Source organism: Triturus cristatus, chromosome 1_2 (genome assembly GCF_964204655.1).
Source record: "Triturus cristatus chromosome 1_2, aTriCri1.1, whole genome shotgun sequence".
Taxonomy (NCBI): Eukaryota; Metazoa; Chordata; class Amphibia; order Caudata; family Salamandridae; genus Triturus; species Triturus cristatus.
Window position 1 is genome coordinate 385,707,298 of NC_140580.1, and position 24,300 is coordinate 385,731,597.

The following is a 24,300-nucleotide window of genomic DNA, read 5'->3' on the forward strand; positions in this document are numbered from 1 at the left end:
AGATTTTGTGTATAGTGATTTTTTTTCACTGGAGTAAATTATTCCCAGCAGAGCTCACTTTCAATTGCACAGTATGGTAACCACCCCTCCACTAACTGTGCCTAAAATAGATCTAAAACAAGCATTGGCATAGCCAATAGGTCTCGCCTTTGGGACCTTATAAGCATTTAGTTATGCAGCACAATATCCTTGGTCCAACACCAACTGTTGCAAGGCTAAACACTTATAAGGTCCCAAAAGCGAGACCTTTTGGCTATGCCAATGCTTGTTCATCATTGTGGCTCTGAAACAGTAAAAGTTTTCAGGAAGGGCAGCTGGGTAGAAAGAGGCACTTACTTTCCTTGGCCTGCCCCATTCCAATGAATCAGCCTCGATAATCAATATTAAAGGACTTCGGTATCTCGGTCACGTTTCTGCACTAAAACTTGCCTTTCCAAACCAGAACATGTCTGAGTTTGTTGCTTACGAGGAGGCGGGACAGCGGTTTTCCCTAGGGCAGGATCACCCCTGGTGTCACCCGAGACTGTGAAAGGGATTCACGGTGTTAAACGCCTCCTCCCTCCCAAAATAATGGCTGAGGAAAGAGGCAGTCAGAACGGATCAGAGACCGTGTCCGAACCTCTGCTCCGGTGATTGGATCAGAAGAAACATGGGGTGCAGACAACAGCGCGAGAACAGAGCAAAAGGAGAAGGGAGGAATGATAGCGAGGAGACACCAGTGTGAGACCTCGGAAGAGAGGAGAGGGTAATCAAACTGAGATGAGGTAGAATTTAAGCGAATTATAGAAGACAGGAGAAGAGCTCCAGGAGACGGGGGAGAGCCATTTCTGAATTAAATGAGGAGCAGGACCCTAATGCGGGGTCCCTAAGCCCTTGATTATTCAGGGCTTTTCCGCCCTGAAGCGGCTGGTCACTCCAAACAGGCGACAGAAGAGTGGAGCGGAGTTTTGAAAGAAGAGAAGAAAGGAGAGTTGAATGCGGAGGTACACGATAAAAAACATGAAAAGGGAGAAGGAGTCACCACAGCCGAAAACATGAAAAGGGAAGAGAAGGGGTAACCACAGATTAAGCGAAGAGAGAAAAGGATGAATGAATGGGGTGGGAGTGGAGGAAATGAAGAGAGAGCAGGAAAATGCGAGACCAAATAGAAAGAACACGAGAGGGAAGGAGACGGTAGGTAGGAAAGAGAAAAGGAAAGCAAAGACATAATAACGGCGGAGGGGTAATAGAGTGGAACGAGTGAGTGAGAAGCGAAGATCAGCAGATAATAGAATTGCAAATGAGATAAAATAGAATGATGAAAAATATAGGATAAAGAAAGAAAGGGCAGATAAAGTGCGGCAGTTGCGTGAAAGAAGGGACAAAAGATGGAAACAGGTGAGAGAAGATGGGTGCAAGGAGGGAAAGAAGGACCCGTGTGGCTAAAGAAAAGTCGGATGTGATAGAGAAAGAGCAGGGAGCAAGACATTGGATAGAAATGTGTGATGGTAGGAAGAGAATGGGCAAAGACATCAGTCAATATAAAGAGAAGGACATGTGCAGACACAGAGCTAGACAGAGCTTGCCACACACTGAAGAGTGCACTCGTGCATATAGACGCACTCTAGATGGGAGCCAGAGAGACGCGCACACAGACTGACATCCATAGCGAAAGAGACACATAGACCAGCAGATAGAAACTTGCAGAAGTACGGGTGCAGACAAAGTAGGACAGATACACACGCTAACAGCCATCGACTTAAAGCTAACACCTAGGAAGACATAAAAGAATGGGTGCAAGCTAGAAAGTGACAGTTACAAGACACAGAGAAGCATACAGGGAATGACAACAATTGGAATATTGGCATGCTGTACAATTTGACACTCATAGACACATCATGGTGTCACGCTGGGATATAAACACATAGAAAGTGGCTGGCACATATAGAGACACCAGCGTACACAGACAATCCATAGACGGCGCACACACGTACACACATAGTATACACGCGCACACACAGTGCGCACACGGGCACACACAGTGCGCACACGGGCACACGGGCACACAGTGCGCACACTGGCACACACAGAGTACTCACAACACGCGCCCACACAGGCAGAGCAGAGACTAGAATCACACTCAGAGCGCGCGTGGGCAGAGCTGTGACAGCGAACAACCTGGGTCAGCGAACAACCTGTGTGAGGAAGAAGGGAGGGCGTTAGAGAGGAGAGAGCACAGAAAGGACACTTGTCCAACCCTGGAGGCTGAGCCCGCAGGCTGGCAGGGACAGCGCTCCTTTGTCCGCCTGCTGCAAGTGGCAGCAAACCTGGCACCCAACTTCTACAGCCCACTAAGAGGGCACAATGGACTGCCAAGGTGCCCACCCGCGGAGGTGCTTCCAGTCTGCCCTGTACCACGTCACCACGGGCATTGAGAGGGCAGCCAGGCCGAACTGCTGAGAGCTTCAAGGGATGAACTGGTCCTCCGGGGAGAGAAGTGAAGACGGGCCGGCACCTCTGGGAGAGGAGTGGGAGGAAGAGAGCTGCAGCCTGGGCGAGGAAGGGTCTGTGTCTGCAGGGATTGGTGCGAGAAACGGTCTGCTCCTCTGGGGCAGGAGTGAGGAGGAGGGCTGCACCTCCGGAGTGAGGACAGGTCTGCACCTTTAGGTAAGAGTGCGGACGGGTCTGCGCATCAAAGGAGTGAGAGAAGCGCTGCCCCTCATGAGGAATGGTCTGCACCCCGAGGGAGAGAGCAGAGGAACGGTCTGCACCCCCATAGAGGGGCGTGAAGACGGGCCGGCACCTCTGGGGGAGGAGTGGGAAGGAAGAGGAAGACTGAGCCTCAGAGGGTGCGGGTGCCGAAAGTGAAAGTGATCGCAATCACTTAATTACCCGTGACAGAGGAGAAAAGAAAGATGGGGGCTACGTGCGTGCACGCTTGCGTGCATGCAAGCTTAAGGCCACCAAAATGCCTGTGGTAGCACTTTGAAAACCCCCTTACTAAAAGTTGAGCAACATGCAGCGCATGCGCTGCTCTAGGCTCTACCTAAAAACGAGTATCTACTAAGAACAGTGTAGTGAAAAAAAAAAAATACCCATGATCTGAAGGTTCTACACATCCTACAACCTGCATGCTGTGCTGAACACCATACAGATAGCCCATCTTTCAAGCACATGTAAATAGCTTAGTTTCTAGTGCACACAGTCTTCTATGTTAAGTAGAAATTTTCATGCTAAGACGATTCTGTCTAATAACTCAAGACTGCTTACAAAAATAAGTATCTACTACATAAAATCTCACTCCTATTGAAAGCTTCTTCTACAGAACCAAAAAAACTCTGTGGAACATAATGAGCACTAGTTACCTTCCATCTGCACACAGAGTGAGTATCCACTATAAAGATTTATAACCTGTTCATACCTCCACACACCTATGGTTCATTAGGAGCACATGCATTTTGTAAACGCTTGCACAGATTAGCAGGACAACGGCTAAAAAAAAGAATTTGGTAGAAAAGTAATCTGGTAGTTACCCGCCACTATGTAAACTCAAAATCGAACTAGCTTACTCATTGGATTATGTAATCAGTGATGTCCTCAATTGTCATTTCAGATGTCATAAGAGATGTCATAAATGATGTCATAGAACATGTCATGAATGATGCCATATGTGAGGTCATAAGCAGTGCATTGCGGGCGCCAGCTATAGTTAGAGCTTCTAACTATAAATGGTGAATTTCTGTGGCTTTTTAGTTCAAAACGTTAATGTCACTGACATTCACCTAACTATGTTTAACTTTTGTTTTTTTCAGTAAATATTTAATATATAATCATCTTGTAATAACCAATATACGGTAAGCATATCCTGATGTCAAACTCACTTCTATTGGAAAGAGTATACCATATTTTGATTTGGAATGGTAGAAATAAAATTAACATTTTAATTAGAATATTTTGAATGTTATAAAAGGCTTGCCTCATTGTAGCTATATGATAATATGGTTAGAGTTTAGCCTAATGTGATTTTCGTATAAAATCCAGCTTTGTTGGATCTGGTAGTTTATGATCATCAGAGGACTTTGTGGACTACAAAATGTGATCATTACTGGTAACTGGTTAGCAAATTAAGATAATGCTTTTGTGCTTTATGCTAAATAATATGTACAGGCGAAGATTTCTTTTTTTTCTTTTTACTTTTTATGAAGTTTGTATCTGAATTAATAAAACTGAAGTGATGTTGAAGACAATATTCCAGCCACAATTATTTTTTGTATTGGTCACTGGGTGCAAGGTGATGATGGTCCATACCAACACCACCACAGCAGCATTCCATTTAGGAGCGCCCAAATACAAAAGCCTTAACAACGCATCTGAGAGGAACTGCCACAACTTAGGCTTTAAGATTGACAGATGCTCCAGATCCCCCATGGCATTGTCCTAATGTGGACGTGTTGTAGAGTTTTGTATATGCCTGCCAAATTCTTTTACCATTTAGGGATTGGGTATAGAGCCACAATAAATCAGATTTTTATGTAGAAGGTATAGCAAAGTAGATTCAAGATTGCAAGAAATAAACTGACAGCTGAAGTGTTTGTGGAGGTATTGGGTTTTAATAGCTTATGTGAACTGTAAACTGTTAGATTTAAAACTAACTTTGAAAGGCAGATCTCAAGTGCCTCTATATCTCATCGTACAATTTTATTAGACGTTTAATAGACCTATTTGAGTCAGTGAGATGGAAGCTGGAGGGGAGATTTCAGTGGGAAATTGTAAAGGTGCCTGGGTGAATGCTGTTGCTGTGCCCGTTGGCACCAGGTAGCATTTATTTTCATTTACGGGAGCTACCCATCGTATCTTGTATGTCTAGGCACATTTGACAAGTGTTGCAAGTAGTGTGATGGTAAAACACCGCTAAAGTTATGAAGTCACTGCTATTTGAGCCTGTCCTTCAATAAATGAGGTGGGTACGTTACAGCTGAAAATGACCACTATTTCAGAGGAATACTGAACTGCTGCTTTCTACACTGCTCAAATTGGCAGTCGTCCTCTGATCGCTGCAAACTTAATTCTTTGAGGGAAAACGGGAGAAAATGAGATGCTTCCATCAACTCCCAGACTAGTGCGTTATGGCACACAGTAGCATAATACAACTATATAACGTATGAAGGAGTCCACAGACTTAAGTGCTTTTAGATATCCTGTTTCTCAATACTAATGAGTTATTGTGCTGCAACCATCTAAGAGTGCTTGTTTCCTAAGTTCATCAAGCATCCTTAAGATTATAGACGACAGATCAAAATAAGTTGTCAGACCAAACCTGTTTTTTTATTTTCCAATGTGCATGTTGGTGAGGTCCTGTTGTAATGTGGAAGAGGTAGGTAAAGTGGAACGAGTTTGCTGGTGTGTGCCGTTCAAGTTTTAACCCTCCCCCCCCACCACCACCTTGCACCCTCCAATACTTCCTAAATCTGTATCCCCATTGATTGCTTTTACAGACAGTTGTAAATGATGTAAGGTTGGCATAGAAACATTCCTCAATAAACTAAAGGCTGTCAGATAATAAAAATGAGAACTACACATTTTTTGTTAATAAATGTTTTTTGTTTTCTTACAGGTACACCAGATCACCATGGTATTTTACCACGGTCAATGAAAATGCTGTTCGGTAGTATTCAAAATAAGCACTATTCAAAGATGGACCTAAAACCACATAGATGTAGAGATTTTGTGAGACTCACCAAAGAGCAAGTAAAAAAGGAAATTGCCATTAAAAATGCCGTGCTCCGTCTTACTAAAGAGGTAGTGTTTATATTTCCAATTTTCTTAAACACTTTTTTTTTAACTGTTTGTTTATTGGGCAGAGAACATAGTCTCATGTACAATCACATTTGACATAGCTTGAGGTAGTTATACCCGTAATTTAAACTGCTCACAGAGACCATATAAAATCCCAAATCTATGAGCAACTGAAAAACCGGTGCAGTGACTCGCTATTGGGTGGAAGAAAGACCGCAAAGATGCAGTAGTTGATTAAGACTCAAACACTAAAACTGGGCTTACCCCACATTCTCTGCATACCCTTGCTTAGAGGAGAGGAAACCCTGCCCTAACCCCTTGGGACAGGGATAAGAACCCCCACTTCCCTACCCGGAACGACTAAGAGAATAAGGCATGCAAACAACTAAAAGTAATACTAGAAGTAGAAAGTAAGCCCTAGCCACCGTCAAACCCATTAAATATTTTGGTTGCATCCCACTGGGTCTCTCCAGTCCGCTGGCCAATTATAGATTTTTACCTCCAACAGCTCTTTTTCTTGTAAGGGTGTTGTCAAGGCGCAGAACTGGAAAAAGGAGGAGGTAAGTCACCATAGAATACTCTTTAATGATTACCATTTGAAACACTCTTTAGCGGCATTCAGCATAACATAGTAATGAAAATTGTTCTTCCCTTGTCTGGACTCTTCCTTTTGTTACCCGATGTAGTCCTCTATGCTTTACTCAGTTTGTTGTTCCAGGCTTTCCTGAGGTCCTCAAAGCTCACTCTGTAGCAACTGATGGAAAAACTCAATTGAGCACTCCATAAGTTGTCCAGTAATGCAATTTTCAAATACAGTTGTAGGTTTTCAACATCACGCATACAGCAGATCTGGTTTCCATCAGTTTCCTCTTTGGTTTCATAACTTTGACCCTCCAAACCTGTATCGTAACATCAAAGGCAGACTGTTATTACTAGGCGCCTAGACCTTGAAGGCAAACCCACATTTTTCTAAGCAGCAGCCCTCGCAGCAGTCTGTGTTTTCCATCTGTCCTTCTAGTGAAGGTCAGCACAGATTGCTTTGGTTCTTCTTAATAAGAACTTGTGTTCTTTTGTCAGCTCTGATTATTCAAGAAAATCCTCCGGCGTGTTATTCTGTACCTTGTTACTCTGAAGCACAGCTTTTTAAGCAGTTCTCTTTGTTACACCTAGTGACTGCCATTGTGAACGTGCTTTTGTCAAAGTTGTCAGGGACCTGTATAAACATCCATCCAGGATCGACCGAGCTAACTGTGGCATGTAGATGGGCAAAATGATTTAGGCATTATGTGGAGGGGAGAGAGAGAAATCTGCTAAGGTTAGATACTCAGCTGGTGCACAATGACAGCGGGGCTACCATCTATGATTCTGGGCACCCTGCCCTTCTAAGCCCCACTCTGTTACAGCAGGCCTCCAGGATATCTGCATAGTCTGACCTGCGGTACTGATTCACAGTGAGCGCTACAAAAGTCTTCACTCCTTTACCACACTTCTGGCTGCTGTATGGCCTCCAGTACTGCTAGGTTGCTTCCACAGACCAAAGCAGCAGTGCTGGCCACCATCCGCTCTGTCTAGCCTGTGCTACATGCTGGGACAGTGAAGAGGCTCTGTGCTAATAATGGCTGGTATGGGCCTTCTGCTCGAACATTCCAATGTGTTTCACAGTGTTTCTACATTTTTTATGTCGAACATTCTGCCCTCATTCGGTGGAATTTTCGAATAGCCTTATAGCCCTTCTGTCCCAGACCCTCCCCCCATTATAGGCCTGATATAGGCCTGTTTCAGGGCCTTTTGACAACTGGTATAGCCCTCGGCAGTGGGCTATATGGCTAAATTATAGTGCCCTGGAGTGGAAGCAGCAGAAAAATGAGAAGCAAGAAAAGGAGAGACTGGCAGATAGGAGAGGCAGACACAGAGAGGGACCAGTACAAGCTAAGCTAGAGTGAACTGCTAGTAGAGGAATAAAAGGAGAGAGGAAGGGGAAAAACTAGGATGACACAATGAGTTAGAGAAGACCATATGGGAGATAAACTGGAGAAGGCATAAGGTAAAAGCAGATGCCTATGAGTGGACGGGGAAACGAGTGAGGGTCTGAAGCAAAGGTCAAAGTGACGGAGGGATGAGAGAGACTGACACCAGAGCTTGCTGTACACAGGACACATTGGTTATGGGGAAGTCTTTAGCTGTTCTAAACCAGCCCTCTAGTTGGATCAGAGTTGGACTGAAGGTGCGCCTCTGAGAACAGAATAACAATAACTTTCTTGCTTGCTTTTTGGTGAATGCAGTGGGAGCTTCTTTGAGTCCAGGGAGAACCTTAATGTATATTTTAGGCTTCTGGTGGATAAATCTGCCTGTGGATTCCTCACCTTTTGAATTACTCCTTGCGCAGCATTCCACGGAAACCTTTCTCCGTAGCTCTCCCACGTCGACGAGGACGTCACAATGGAACGGCTCCGCACTCGACCCTGCACAAGGTCATTGGAGCCATAAGATCTCGTTGGCAATTCTTTTTCTGTCTGTGGCGCTTAACATTGCGTCAAGCGTTTCAACTACTCCGGGTTGAAACCCCTGAGTGAGTATTACCCTAATTTTCTCAGTTGGCCTTCTAACTGATCACATGTGCTCTGATCAAGACAGACATACTTTGAATCCAGCTGTCCTCATGAGATCCCTTTATCAGGTTGAGGGTTTGAAATGTCATTGACTACCAAACAACATACAAACTATACTTATTCTCTTGGAACTCTGCAAAGTGTATAAAGTTGTTTAGTTGTGTAGAAACGCACAAGAATTCCCAATATTGGCACTCGCCATTAGTTTGCAGTTGCCCTGGGTACACATTGCATACTTCGATTGTGATGATTTTTTGACATTCTCACTCGGTGGATAATTTGAATAAAAAATCTTTTCACGCAAATATGTTGGTGGTATGTTGTATTGTATTGGCATTGATTGCATACAGTGGTTTCACTGTTTATTTGAATGTACTTATTAACGAATCTAGTTAGAAGCATTGTCTTCATTGATAGTCGTTCGTTGCCCAAATTATGGGATTATGGGCTGCTCTTGTTGTACTCATAATATATACTACTACCATTGATTTACTGTTACAGTTGGAGTCTATTCTCGACATTTATAACACTGTAAATTATCCAGAATGGTTCGTGCCCAGAACAACCTGTGAGACATCTTAGCACTGACAATTGACTTTCACTATTTGTAGGATGGACTGACATTTCCTAAGTCTGTAGGAAGTCCATTATCTTTTGCTGGATAAAAAAGTGAGCAAGCACTTTTGTTGTTGCATTTATTTAGTGTTTACTACCCATGACAATGCATTATAGTAATTTACGCCAGACCGCGTGCTACTCCAGAAACCTAGGTTAGTGGTTAGGTCAGTGCTATTTGTATTGTTGGTTATGGGCTTTGTTTTGAGAGCTCTAAAGCTACGATGAGAAGTGTGACATAGTGTGTGTAGGAAGGTGGAATCTGACTCTATGGTTGCCCCCAACTTTTTGCCTGGAATTGGAATGGTTTTTGACTAGTCTGGTAGGGATCCTGCCATCCAGGACCCCAACCTATCTTCTTCTTCCCTAAAACTGATGTGAGTACCCTAGGTACATTCCAATTGGATACTGAGGACACCCTATCAGCCCCTTGTAGATGGTACCCTAGGCACCCAGGGCATGGGTCCCTCAGAGGCCTACCAGGGGCTGCAGCACTTATTGTGCCACCCCTGGGACAGCCATACCAAATGACAGCACCAGACCACTACTGTAGTCTGGGTAAGGTGGTGCTTGCACTCCTTACAGGGATATAGGTATCCTGTATCCCACTTAATACAACACATATATCCTCATAGGTCACCCCTAAAGCAGGCCTTGCTAATCCTACAAGGCAGGGTGCTGAGATATGTGTGAGGGGGCGACCCCTACCTGAGTAGGGCCCCTCTGCAACCTTCGTAAAATCATTGCTGCGTTGTTTGTAGTGTAGCCATACCATATACTCTTAACAGCATTATAAGTATATCGCGATAGCGTGATTACTTGAGAATGGCTACACAGAACCATATCGTGTTTAGTGTCAAACATGTAGGAATCATACCCCCAATCCAGCCATGGGACTGAGGGCATGATTCCCCCCTGCTAGAGGGGCAATATGGGAAAAGCGGCAGAATTTAGACACCAATTTAAAAGTGCACACGTAGTACAAAATGGATGCTAACCGCCACCCACACGACTCCGGCTGCCTGTTGCTGGGCAGAACTCCAGCCACGGCAGCTGGACAATAGGGATCCTGTTGCAGGGAGGTGTTCCCACCTCCCCAGACAGACTCTGGATTGGAACTGGGTGAGTGCAATGCCTTTCAGAGTTGCACGTAGGCTTCCCCGGTGTCTACATTCTGCATACACCGCCTAGAACTGGTTCAGGGGCATCCTGTCCCCTGCCCTGGCGGGAAACACACAAAGGGGAGAGGTTGTAGCCACCCTTTTCCCGCCTGACCTCTCATTGGTGGGCTCTGATCTGGACACTCCCCTAATCTTGGGATGAAGGTGAATACTGGGTCCCCAGAGCCTCAGAATATTCTTGAACTTCACAGACTTGAACTTCGACTTGCTGCCGCACAGCTACCTGAAGAAATCTCCCTTGGGGTAAAGGAGTTACCCCCCTGCTTGGCAGGCACCTGAAACACTGCAAGTGACCCGGTTGGAACCTCGCTGCTCCTACGGACATCGACTCTTTCCTACCTTGAGGTGGGTTTCCAAGCATCCCAGAGGCCAGTGAGTGTGCACAGCAAAGCTCAGCACCGTGGACCCCGTGGGTGCCGAGATACCCAATACCCCAGGACACCAGCCACCTCTTGCACAGCACCCGACCCCGGCGAGTGGGGAAGTTGTGCTTTGGCCCATTATTGAGCCAACCCCTCAGCATCATCTGTGTCAAAGATCGACGCCCTAGCCCGCTCCGGCGACCCGTGGGCGTATCTTTACGCACGCCAATTTGCTGCCTCCCGCGGTCCCTTGTCTCTCGACTTGTGGGCCCTAGCGGAGGTCAATCTTCGATTCCAAGAGTTTCCCTGGTTGCTCCAGGCCTGCTCTTCAGTCTCCTCGCTGGAGACCTCGCTCAGACCTAGTGGGTCTGCACCAGTAGCAGTTTTGTGTTTCTTGCGTGGGTTGCGGTTGCCAAGGCTCAGTGGATCCAATCCGGACACTAACACCGCAGCGACCCTCACCCTCCAGAAGCTGGCCTTCCTTGACGCCTCCTGGACCCCGTGGCTGACGATCCAAGCTACACCTCTTCCACCTGGAAGCACCGGACATTGAAGGGCTCCTTCTCTTGAGCCCCCTGGTCACTGTGCCGTGACCCAGACTCTGTTCCCTCTGCTTTCAGGTCCTTCTCTACAAGATCTACATTTTCATTCTTCACGACAACGACGACGCTTTTGGCTAGCAGCAGTTCTTCACGTGTTGCCATTGAAAATCAGCCCGCGAACCGACATCGAAAACGACCTATGCACCCGGCTTCCCTGGGGCAGGTAACAGTGGTACCTCGGTACTCTCGTGGGTGTGGGCTCTTCAAAAGCTTAACTCTTAAGTATTGAACTTGAACTCCTGCTAGAAGTGTTTTTAAACTTGTAAAATCCAACCGCGACATTCTCCATAGTCTTTAATAGAGATCCCGACAGTAGCTTTAGCCACTGCACGCGTCTCCCGTGGGTCCCCTTCCTCACTACCTTGGGTGGTTTCACAAGGGGCCAGCGACCCTAAATGCCCTAGGCATTGTCTGTAGAATTGTTGTGATTCTTATACCACTTTTTTGATATATGGTTTGGTCCCCCCCCCCCCCCCCGGGCCCTGTGATTCCAGTGCTATTTATTGTAACTATCAATGCTTGTTTGAATTGTATCTTCACCTCTAGCCTCATAAAGAGACTAGTGGGGTTATTCCTAGAATAAATACATATATTTCATATATATACCTGTGTCGACTACTCATTCATTTGGTTATTCAAGAGGTTATCTATGGTAAAACAATAAGCTTAACACTCCTTCAAGACTTAGCCTGAAGGCTGCTCTCCACAGCTCCCACTAGGATAGCTTTCTTTAAAGGTTGTCTTTAACCTATCGCCATAAGAGTCGAATTGGACTGGTACAAGGTGTCCCCTATAACTAGAGGACAGCTTATGCCAGGCCAACTTCTCAGTGTGTAAACAGGTAATGTAATGTTAAAAAGTTTCTTGTAAAGCGCACGTACACCAGATTGGTTTCATGGTGCTGCTCTATGGGGTGCCGAAACCCTGGTAATTTACTTGTATGCTTGTCTAAACAGCCAAGTCTTGAGGAGCTTCCGAAAGCTCAAGAGGTCTGTGCAAGATCCGATTTCGCATACCAGGGAGTTTAGGTGTCTAGGATCTAGTACGACAAACCGAGCACCACCCAGACGCTTCAGTTTGAAGGAGGGAGTAGACAGAAGATGCATGCGAGAGGAACGCAGGTTATGCGTGGGCATGTGCCTTTGAATAAGGCTGTCAACAAATGTAGGGCTCCTGCCATTCAAGGAATGTAAATTGGTGAAAACCATAGTCTCAAAAGTAGAGCAAATAGTAAATTTAGATCTTAAGTTTGATAAAAAATATATTCCTCCGGTAAAGTATCAACCAATGCAAAATGCTGAAAACTGGCACTCCTTTTACTGTATGTATTAGCATACGTAAAAGTTGCATGTGCTTATTGCTTGTCAAAACTGTTGACTTTTTGTATTATGTCCTACGAATAGGTGTCCAGTAGGCTTAGGGCATACCCAAAGATAAGTTTGTATAATTAGACTCAAACTCTGAATCAAAATCTCATTTCCGTATGCAAGGACATTGATGGATAAATGTCGTAGGACTAATCAAAAGATCTCAGCAAAGGCAAATATTAACTGAATATTTTTCGGCCTCAACAGAGTATAGGTATTTGTGAAGGGAAGCAAAAGGAATTCATATTGCTACAGACTTAAAGCTGTTCATGTGCACTCTTAGGTCAAATAACTACCTCAATAGTACTGTCAAAGGTTGGACAGTAAAAATTCAAAGAAGAACTTTAAACCAGGGAAACGCTTACACAATTCACATATTCATGAGCGTTCTAACAGCCACTGGTTGATATTTATTCTGTCGGATGCTCCCGACATATATGTATTAAGTCATAATATACTTATTTCCGTATGATTTTGTTAGTAATACACAGGCAAAACTGTGATATGTATACATCAGTTCCCTTTGACGACCCTATAAAACAGATGTTCATTGCTAGTTCATCTTATTTTATTGACTTGCATGATGCTACCTTCTATCATTACTATGATGTTAAATACGCAAACTATATATAATTTTTATGACTTTTTGAACATGGGAACTGCTTTTACTTTTCCATTTGAATTCTGTCCATCAATCTCCTCCCTTAAAAAAAGTTCCAATCTGGCGTCCTCACATCAATGACTAGGGATAAGTTGAGGCAGGAAGAATACACTCCTGTCCCAGTTTGCGCTATTTTAGGGGCAGATACATTATAAATTTCTTTACTCAATATTACGTTGGTAGTGATGGATATACCAGTCGCACATCAAATTCCCAATTATCTGATCAATTTACGGTGCCCATCGAGGTAGAAAAACATCCCACTACCATGGATGTGACAGAGAACAAGGCCCTCAAGAGGACACTTGTTGCACAAAACGTTTTCTAACTGGGTACCACCCCGGCACTCTATCGTTAAGGTGTCAAATGTCAGTCAAATTTATTCAAGGTATAGAACATATAAACGTAACTATACAGATGGTCCTTACTGTCCCCTGAAACTACCAGTCATTACAGAGCTAATGCGCTTTTATAATTCATAAGAAAAAACAATAATGTCCCAACGTGTTTTTCTCATTAATATTCATGAAATTTAATATATCACATTTTTTTCTTGTTGTACAATTCAAAAGACCATTCTCCTTATTTCATTGTTACATTAGAACAGTGTGGTGAACACATTAATCACCCAATATACACATTTAGTCCCTGAGAGAATGCCAAAACCCCGTGGGGGGGAAAGGAGTCAAACGTCGCCACCCCACCGAGGAGACAATCCAGAACAGCCGACACGTGTTTCGTTACGTAATGTAACTTTTTCAAGGCTGTGAATATAATTATCACAAAAATACTTATATTAACATGTGAGATCAAACAAATTTAGTCTTTGTACAAACATCTATTCATTTACATATGGTCCAAAAAGGAAAAAGGGGAGAGTTCTGACAGGAGATTTGGTCATAACAGATACATGTTTCAATCCTGTGTTTATTTTGAAAAGTTTCTTAGCCAACCCAAAGAGGAAAGGACCAAGAGCAGGAAGGGAAGATTATTGAGGATCGTGTTAGGATGGGAAAAATATCAAGAATGAAAACAGAAAGAGGGTGCGTAATAACAAGTTGTGACCATGACCAAAGATACGCAGGTGGGGTATCATGCAACATTCAATCGTAGTGTGTACATTTGATAAAGGTGAATCGTCCCCTGCTATCTTAGATAGCTGACAAGTACCTTCAAGATTATAGTACTGCCGGAAAAGTTTTGAATGTATCCCGATCCAAGAGAGTTGTCATCCATAAGTCAACAACGTAACCGTATACATCCTGTTTTAATGATTCACCGTCCGGTTGTCTACAGCGGACAAACTGAGCCCATATGAGGCAGCGGAATCAAATACTCACTGTGCCCAGCGGCGAGTCGTTACTAACAAAAGCACTATGATAGGTGCCTAAAAGGAAGAACACAAAAAAAAAATAAACCCGATAAACAAAAAACCATGTTGTGGTCTGGGTGACTCAATATTTCACTATTTACTGTTGTAACCAGCCAGTAGTGGTAAGCACTTACTTCCAAACACAATATGCGAGCAGCAGTTCGGGCGTAGTCGGTCGGAGCGGCCCCATTAGAGAACTGCAAGTTTTATATAGTGCGGGCATAGAAATAGTAAGAGGACAACGCACCTAGGTGTACTACCTGCCAGAGACAGTAGAGACGAGACTATGTGGAGTCAAAGAGTACAATCACCCGCCATGTTGTAGTAGGTGAAAAGTCCGTAAACCTCATGCAAAATAAAGAAGGTAATCCGGTCAGTAAATAAAAGACGTGGCCTGTTCAGCGAAGAAGGGTAAAAGTGTACCCGAAGTAGCTCCGCATGTATTTTCATGACTCGAGATGAGAAGCAGAAAACATGTGTTTAATAGTTGAGCCCTGATGTACTAGGATCGTGAAGAGTTTAACACACCAACTAAGTATCACGGTAGTGATAAATCGTGCATAGAAGTCTAAATAAGTATAGACCCAATACAGTATTGTTAGGAAAACTTTGTTGTAACAGCACCCAAGTGTGACAAAGTTGCTCTGGTTGTGATTTGTGCACGAAAAAGAGAGGGCGTAATACGCATAGAAGAAGTAGGGTAGAGATTGTCAAGAACAGGAGAAACATCAGACAAATATATTATCAATACAAATGTCGAATGGTTACAACCATTTTCTAATGCACCCTTATTACATTGTTCAGTAGTAAATTGTTCAATAAGAAAAAAGAAAAATTAAAAATACTTCAATTGAAGAACATAATAGTATTAATCATTGAGAAACAGATGTAATTCTTTGTCAAGATTAATCCCCTGTTCCACCGCCCGAAGGCGGATAATCCATTGAGCTTCCAATTTTCTAAGGGCGGAGGTGCGATCCCCACCTCTGGGATTGTTAAAAGCTTGAACTATTCCGTGACACTTAATGTCTAAAAGAGAACTATTTGGGTGAAATGTGTTGAAATGTACTGCCAATGGGTAACTGTGATCATTTTTGCGGATAGCCCTAATATGTTCCTGAATACTTTCTTTTAGAGCTCGGATAGTACTACCAATGTAGATTAATTTGCAAGGGCATTGGATACAGTACACTATAAATTTGGATTCACAGTTCATGAAGTCCCTAATGGTGTGTACAGTTGAAGTATTGTAACAAAATTCTTTAATACCGTTTTTAGCCAATGGACACATATTGCAATGTGTGCATTTGTAAAAACCTTTGGGTTTGAGTGGTAACCAGGATAGAGTCATAGGTTTGGGTGGTGAGTAGCTGGTGCAAAGAATATCCCTAAGGGTTTTGTTCCTTTTGTGTATGATCTTAGGTTTAATTGTTAGATGTTACTCTAATGATTTATCCAATAGTAGGAGATGCCAATGTCTAGACATGATCTTGTAAATGGCCTTGCTTTCTACATGAAAGTCCGTGATGAAACCTACTTTTTTGGAATTCTCTTGTTTTCTGCTCTCATTGTGTTTTTTCTGTTTAAGGAGTGTGTGTCTGGGTGTGCGTAAAATTCGCTTTTTAGCGGTTACTAGAACGTCGGAGGAATAACCCCTATGTTTAAAACGTTCCTGTAGATTGTAGAATTCCTGTTTGAAAACCTCCTCCTCACTACAGTTTCTGCGTAAGCGAGTCATTTCACCTAAGGGAATGGCTTTGATTTGGGCCATAGGGTGAGCACTAGTGGCATGTAAGACAGCATTGCATGCTGTTTCCTTTCTAAAAAGTTTAGTTCCTTTGTTGTACATTATGATATCCAGGAACGCAATTTGTGTGGTGTTGAAGTTTGAGGTGAATTTCAAGTTAAAGCTGTTTTTGTTGAGATACTCCGTCAGGGAAATAAATTGCGACTTACTGCCTGCCCAGATGATGAAAATATCATCAATGTATCGTCCCCAATATACTATGTGTGTGGTTAAATGGGGGGGACCATCCGTCCATAAATGTTGTTTTTCGAATTTGCCCATGTATAGATTGGCTATGGAGGGTGAAAATTTGCACCCCATGGCCACTTCCATTGCTTGTTGGTACCATTCCCCTTGGTGAAGGAAAACATTGTTTTCTAATACTAATCTTGTCATCTCCAAAATCATTGAAGTATGTCCATAGAGTGTGGCATCCCTTTGGTAGAGGGTGTCCTTCAAGGCTAGTAAGCCTTCTTCCCAAGGGATGCTGGTGTACAGAGCACACACATCCAATGTGGCAAAAGACAAATCTGTCATCCATTCAATATCTTCCAGTTTGTTGAGCAGGTCCCCAGTGTCCCTAAGATAAGAGGGAAGATTTAGGAAAAAAGGTTGCAGGAAAGAATCCATGTATTCTGAAATATGCTCAGTAGGGGAGCCCAGACCTGAGACTATCGGTCTACCCGGAGGAAAAATTGATGGTTTTTGTATTTTTGGAAGGATATAAAAGCACGGAGCTTTGGGTGTAGGATTGAAAAGGTATCTAGCCTCTCCATCCGTGATGAGGCCCTGTTCCTGCCATGTTCTAAGTTTGGATTCAATAAGGGTGGTTATTCTTTTGAGTGGATTCGAGGACAGTTTGATATAAGCTTGTTTATCCATAAGCTGTCTGGTAATTTCATCATTATAGTCATCCTGGTGCATTAAAACAATGTTACCACCCTTATCAGCCTCTTTAACAATTATTTCTGTGTTGTCAAAGTTTTTTTTAGGGACAAATATTCTGGTTTGGTGAGATTGAACGTATATTGTTTCTGGGTACCCCTCAAATTGTCTTCCAGGTCATGGAGATCTTTCGTTACTGCTCTATGGAATGCATCAATCATGTTGTCTGATTGTAAGTTGGGAACAAATTTTGACTTTACCTTGAGCCCACTGTCAGTGTTCAAATTAGATTCTATGCCTAAGTCCGCTAAAACATCAGATAGATTCACAATATTCACATGGTCGGGGGAGTCTGCCACTGCAGCCTCCGTGTTTAGCTCTGTGGAAGGAATCCGATTCAGTTCTTTGCATTGCGAGCCGTTTTTGTAGTCAGTCTCATCCCGTTTGAATTTTCTCATCTTTCTTTCCTTACCTTGGGTATCAATGCCGATCCCACAACGTCATCTTTTTTTAGAGGAAATGAACCGTTATCGCAAGGGATCACGAAATACGTACAATCGGGATGCCCCAAAAAAACCAGAAGGGGTGGGAGGCGGCATCGGCGGGAGAGAGGGGGCCACAAACACCAGATTCTTGGCTCGCAATGCAAAGAACTGAATCCGATTCCTTCCACAGAGCTAAATACGGAGGCTGCAGTGGCAGACTCTCCAGACCATGTGAATATTGTGAATCTATCTAACTACAAACTTACTAAGTGTGATGAAATGGCACTTATGAAAGGAATCAGTTTTTGTCCCACTGCAAAACCTGATTTTGTGAATATCCATGTGGACCTTTATAAATTTACCAGAAAGGTCAAATTAAAAAAGTATTTTGAAGAGAATCCAACTCCTATGAATTACACAAACCCTGTGACATTACCTTGTAAGAAAACAATCCGCGATATTGAAAATGTGCATGTATTGTCTTCCCTCAATGATAATTCTATCTCATTGTCTGATGTTTTAGCGGACTTGGGTATAGAATCTAATTTGAACACTGACAGTGGGTTCAAGGTAAAGTCAAAATTTGTTCCCAACTTACAATCAGACAACATGATTGATGCATTCCATAGAGCAGTAACGAAAGATCTCCATATCCTGGAAGACAATTTGAGGGGTACCCAGAAACAATATACGTTCAATCTCACCAAACCAGAATATTTGTCCCTAAAAAAAACTTTGACAACACAGAAATAATTGTTAAAGAGGCTGATAAGGGTGGTAACATTGTTTTAATGCACCAGGATGACTATAATGATGAAATTACCAGACCGCTTATGGATAAACAAGCTTATATCAAACTGTCCTCGAATCCACTCAAAAGAATAACCACCCTTATTGAATCCAAACTTAGAACATGGCAGGAACAGGGCCTCATCACGGATGGAGAGGCTAGATACCTTTTCAATCCTACACCCAAAGCTCTGTGCTTTTATATCCTTCCAAAAATACAAAAACCATCAATTTTTCCTCCGGGTAGACCGATAGTCTCAGGTCTGAGCTCCCCTACTGAGCATATTTCAGAATACATTGATTCTTTCCTGCAACCTTTTGTCCTAAATCTTCCCTCTTATCTTAGGGACACTGGGGACCTGCTCAACAAACTGGAAGATATTGAATGGATGACAGATTTGTCTTTTGCCACTTTGGATGTGTGTGCTCTGTACACCAGCATCCCTTGGGAAGAAGGCTTACTAGCCTTGAAGGACACCCTCTACCAAAGGGATGCCACACTATATGGACATACTTCAATGATTTTGGAGATGACAAGATTAGTATTAGAAAACAATGTTTTCCTTCACCAAGGGGAATGGTACCAACAAGCAATGGGAGTGGCCATGGGGTGCACATTTTCACCCTCCATAGCCAATCTATACATGGGCAAATTCGAAAAACAACATTTATGGACGGATGGTCCACCCGATTTAACCACACACATAGTATATTGGGGACGATACATTGATGATATTTTCATCATCTGGGCAGGCAGTAAGTCGCAATTTATTTCCCTGACGGAGTATCTCAACAAAAACAGCTTTAACTTGAAATTCACCTCAAACTTCAACACCACACAAATTGCGTTCCTGGATATCATAATGTACAGCAAAGGAACTAAAATCATGTCTAAACTTTTTAGAAAGGAAAGCGCATGCAATGCTGCCTTACATGCCACTAGTGCTCACCCTATGGCCCAAATCAAAGCCGTTCCCTTAGGTGAAATGACTCGCTTACGCAGAAACTGTAGTGAGAAGGAGGTTTTCAAACAGGAATTACACAATCTACAGGAACATTTTAAACATAGGGGTTATTCCTCTGACGTTCTAGTAACCGCTAAAAAGCGAATTTTACGCACACCCAGACACACACTCCTTAAACAGAAAAAACACAATGAGAGCAGAAAACAAGAGAATTCCAAAAAAGTAGGTTTCATCACGGACTTTAATGTAGAAAGCAAGGCCATTTACAAGATCATGTCTAGACATTGGCATCTCCTACTATTAGATAAATCATCAGAGCAACATCTAACAATTAAACCTAAGATCATACACAGAAGGAACAAAACTGTTAGGGATATTCTTTGCACCAGCTACTCACCACCCAAACCTATGACTCTATCCTGGTTACCACCCAAACCCAAAGGTTTTTACAAATGCACACATTGCAATATGTGTCCATTGGCTCAAAACGGTATTAAAGAATTTTGTTACAATACTTCAACTGTACACACCATTAGGGACTTCATGAACTGTGAATCCAAATTCATAGTGTACTGTATCCAATGCCCTTGCAAATTAATCTACATTGGTAGTGCTATCCGAGCTCTAAAAGAGAGAATTCAGGAACATATTAGGGCTATCCGCAAAAATGATCACAGTTACCCATTGGCAGTACATTTCAACACATTTCACCCAAATAGTTCTCTTTTAAACATTAAGTTTCACGGAATAGTTCAAGCTTTTAACAATCCCAGAGGTGGGGATCGCACCTCCGCCCTTAGAAAATTGGAAGCTCAATGGATTATCCGCCTTCGGGCGGTGGAACAGGGGATTAATCTTGACAAAGAATTACATGTGTTTTTCAATGATTAATACTATTATGTTCTTCAATTGAAGTATTTTTAATTTTTCTCTTTTCTTATTGAACAATTTACTACTGAACAATGTAATAAGGGTGCATTAGAAAATGGTTGTAACCATTCGACATTTGTATTGATAATATACTTGTCTGATGTTTCTCCTGTTCTTGACAATCTCTACCCTACTTCTTCTATGCGTATTACGCCCTCTCTTTTTCGTGTACAAATCACAACCAGAGCAACTTTGTCACACTTGGGTGCTGTTGCAACAAAGTTTTCCTAACAATACTGTATTGTGTCTATACTTACTTAGACTTCTATGCACGATTTATCACTACCGTGATACTTAGTTGGTGTGTTAAACTCTTCACGATCCTAGTACATCAGGGCTCAACTATTACACTCATATATGTTTTCTGCTTCTCATCTCGAGTCATGAAAATACATGCGGAGCTACTTCGGGTACACTTTTACCCTCAGTCGCTGATCAGGCCACGTCTTTTATTTGCTGACCGGATTACCTTCTTTATTTTGCATGAGATTTACGGACGTTTCACCTACTACAACATGGCGGGTGATTGTACTCTTTGACTCCACATAGTCTCGTCTCTACTGTCTCTGGCAGGTAGTACACCTAGGTGCGTTGTCCTCTTACTATTTCTATGCCCGCACTATATAAAACGTGCAGTTCTCTACTGGAGCCGCTCCGACCGACTACGCCCGAACTGCTGCTCGCATATTGTGTTTGGAAGTAAGTGCTTACCACTACTGGCTGGTTACAACAGTAAATAGTGAAATATTGAGTCACCCAGACCTCAACATGGTTTTTTGTTTATCTGGTTTTTTTTTTTTTTGTGTTCTTCCTTTTAGGCACCTATCATAGTGCTTTTGATAGTAACGACTCGCCGCTGGGCACAGTGAGTATTTGATTCCTCTGCCTCATATGGGCTCAGTTTGTCCGCCGTAGACAACCGGACGGTGAATCATTAAAACAGGATGTATACGGTTACGTTGTTGACTTATGGATGACAACTCTCTTGGATCGGGATACATTCAAAACGTTTCCGGCAGTACTATAATCTTGAAGGTACTTGTCAGCTATCTAAGATAGCAGGGGACGATTCACCTTTATCAAATGTACACACTACGATTGAATGTTGCATGATACCCCACCTGCGTATCTTTGGTCATGGTCACAACTTGTTATTACGCACCCTCTTTCTGTTTTCATTCTTGATATTTTTCCCATCCTTACACGATCCTCAATAATCTTCCCTTACTTTGGTATCTTCCTGCTCTTGGTCCTTTCCTCTTTGGGTTGGCTAAGAAACTTTTCAAAATAAACACAGGATTGAAACATGTATCTGTTATGACCAAATCTCCTGTCAGAACTTTCCCCTTTTTCCTTTTTGGACCATATGTAAATGAATAGATGTTTGTTCTAAGACTACATTTGTTTGATCTCACATGTTAATATAAGTATTTTTGTGATAATTATATTCACAGCCTTGTAAAAGTTACATTACGTAACGAAACGCGTGTCAGCTGTTCTGGATTGTCTCCTCGATGGGGTGGCGACGTTGGACTCCCCCCCCCCCCCCCCCCACGGGGTTTTGGCATTTTTCTCCGGGACTAAATGTGTATATTGAGTGATTAATGTGTTCACCACACTGTTCTAATGTAACAATGAAATAAGGAGAATGGTCTTTTGAATTGTACAAAGAATCTGATTGGTCTTTTGAATTGTACAACAAAAAAAAAAAAGTGATACATTAAATTTCATGAATATTAATGAGAAACACGTTGGGACATTGTTTTTTCTTATGAATTATAAATGCGCATTAGCTATGTAATGACTGGTAGTTTCAGGGGACAGTAAGGACCATCTGTATAGTTACGTTTATATGTCCTATACCTTGAATAAATTTGACTGACATTTGTCACCTTAACAATAGAGTGCCGGGGTAGTACCCAGTTAGAAAACATTATGAATTTCTTATTTTGATCTAGAGCTTTATCTAAATCCAAAAAGAAATTTATATAGTTGCTAACTTAAAACTGTTCTTGTGCATTCTTCGGTCAGCCTATGAGGGAGGCGAATAGTTCTAATCCTAGTTAACTGCCAAAATAATGCGGTCAAAAGTTGACACAGAGAAACTCGAAGAAGAACTTTAAACTCTGTAAAAACGTAACCAATTCACATAGGGGCCCTTTCGGATTGGTCTCTGCGGTCCACGGTACCAAGAACTAATGGCATTTAGAATCGACACCATTTGGAAGTCCAGTGAGAGAATTAGTCCTACAACAGTTTCAAAGCCATAAGGATATACTCTCTTCCTTGTAATTGAAATGCCATCTTGGCCAGATAAACGTACTTCAGTCATGAATGACTCCTTATCATCCTTGGTTCTTAACTATTCTATATTCTAAACAAAGGTAGATGTCTAATAATCTTTAACTAGGACCAATCATGGTCTTCTCGGGATTAAGACGTGTCTAAATGCATTCGCAAGTTGTTATTCAGTGTCAGAGGTACTTTATTGAGGTGGAATATAGTATATGGTTCTCTATTAACCTTTAAAGTCAGCGCAATGCCTGCCTAACTTGGAAGTTTGAGTGTCATCTGAGCCGGCTAGTTTGGTTCAATCTGAGATGTGAAATCCTAATTATATTCAAAGGAAAATCTATTGTAATATCTTTTGTTTTTATTTTATCAAAAGTTTCAAAAAAATCTTGTCGGGGAGAGCAGCGTTCAATGGTTACATTCAAATAGTAGGTGGTGCTGATGTAAAGGCGCCATCTTGGAAATTAGACCTTCGACATTTATCTATCAATGTCTTTGTATACAAAAATAACTTTGATTCTGAGTCTAACTATACAAACTTGTCTTTGGGGGATTCCCCAACCCTAAAGTTCCTCTATTTTTAGGACATAATATTAAAAGTAAGCGGTTTCAATAAGCACAGGTATTGTTTCCGTATGCTAATACGTACAGTAAAAGGGGCGCCAGTTTTCAGCATTTCACTTTTGTTGATACAGAGAAATATATTTAATTAAACTCAAACCTTTGACCTACCTTTACTCTCTATTTGAGACTATGGTTTTCACCTATTTGCTCACAATGTCACGTTTTTCATTGTAGCTTTTGAGGCTGATTGACACTAACTCGCATGGAGGTGCTTGTCACAAATGGGGACGATCACAAATAATATTGATTTCCAATTTTTGAATGAAATGTGGTTTGTTTAAATTGTCTATTTTTGTATTTTTATTTGTCCTTGACAAAGCCTTTGGCCTGCATGTCTCTACAGGGCGCAATGCTTGTTGACAAACTTTTGAGATGTCTTCTTTTACAAATATTAAACAATAAACAAAAGAAAAATAAAGGAATACACTGTGGAAATTGATGGCATTTCTAACCACTTCTTGTTAACACCTCTAATCGAATAAGACTTGCTGAAAAGGTTCTCTCATTTCTGCAGGACACACATCTTGGTTGACAATTTGAACTAATTTAAAGGTGGTGTTGGCCCTACCCTCATATGAGTGTTAAGTTTTCCTTCACAGTTCTATAAAAAACAAAAGTCTAGTAAGGGTATTATTTGGAGGGCCCTGAGACAGTCCGGCTTCAAACAACTTTTAACACTCAGTTTATTTTTCTTTTCTGGAAAGAAAATGTTAACCATTGAAGTTGTTTAATCCAAGTTTAATTAAGCAGTGATGTTTGTGTAATTAAAATAGTTTCAGGCATCTGCTTGTTTCTTCTTCCTTTTTTAAAAAATGCGATTTTTTTTTTTATTTATTTATTTATTTATTTATTTTTTTTTATTTATTTATTTTGGTTTTTTTTTGCTCAAATCAAATGTTTCTCACAGATTAACAGCAAGCACACTTACTTGACATTTGTTTCTGCATAAACAGGCGGCGAGTTTTATTGGCTTTTATTTTGGCGTGTGCCTTGAAATGGG

The 24,300-nt window shown here is 42.1% G+C and overlaps 1 protein-coding gene across 1 annotated transcript in view; it reads left to right on the forward strand.

Moving 5' to 3' along the window:
* The window catches only part of KIF20B (kinesin family member 20B), a 556,993-nt gene that overhangs the window by 138,480 nt on the left and 394,213 nt on the right, over window positions 1–24,300 (forward strand). The window contains exon 6 of the mRNA XM_085621389.1: window positions 5,594–5,778. Coding sequence (XP_085477515.1) covers window positions 5,594–5,778 — 185 coding nt within the window. The remainder of the gene's footprint in view (window positions 1–5,593; window positions 5,779–24,300) is intronic.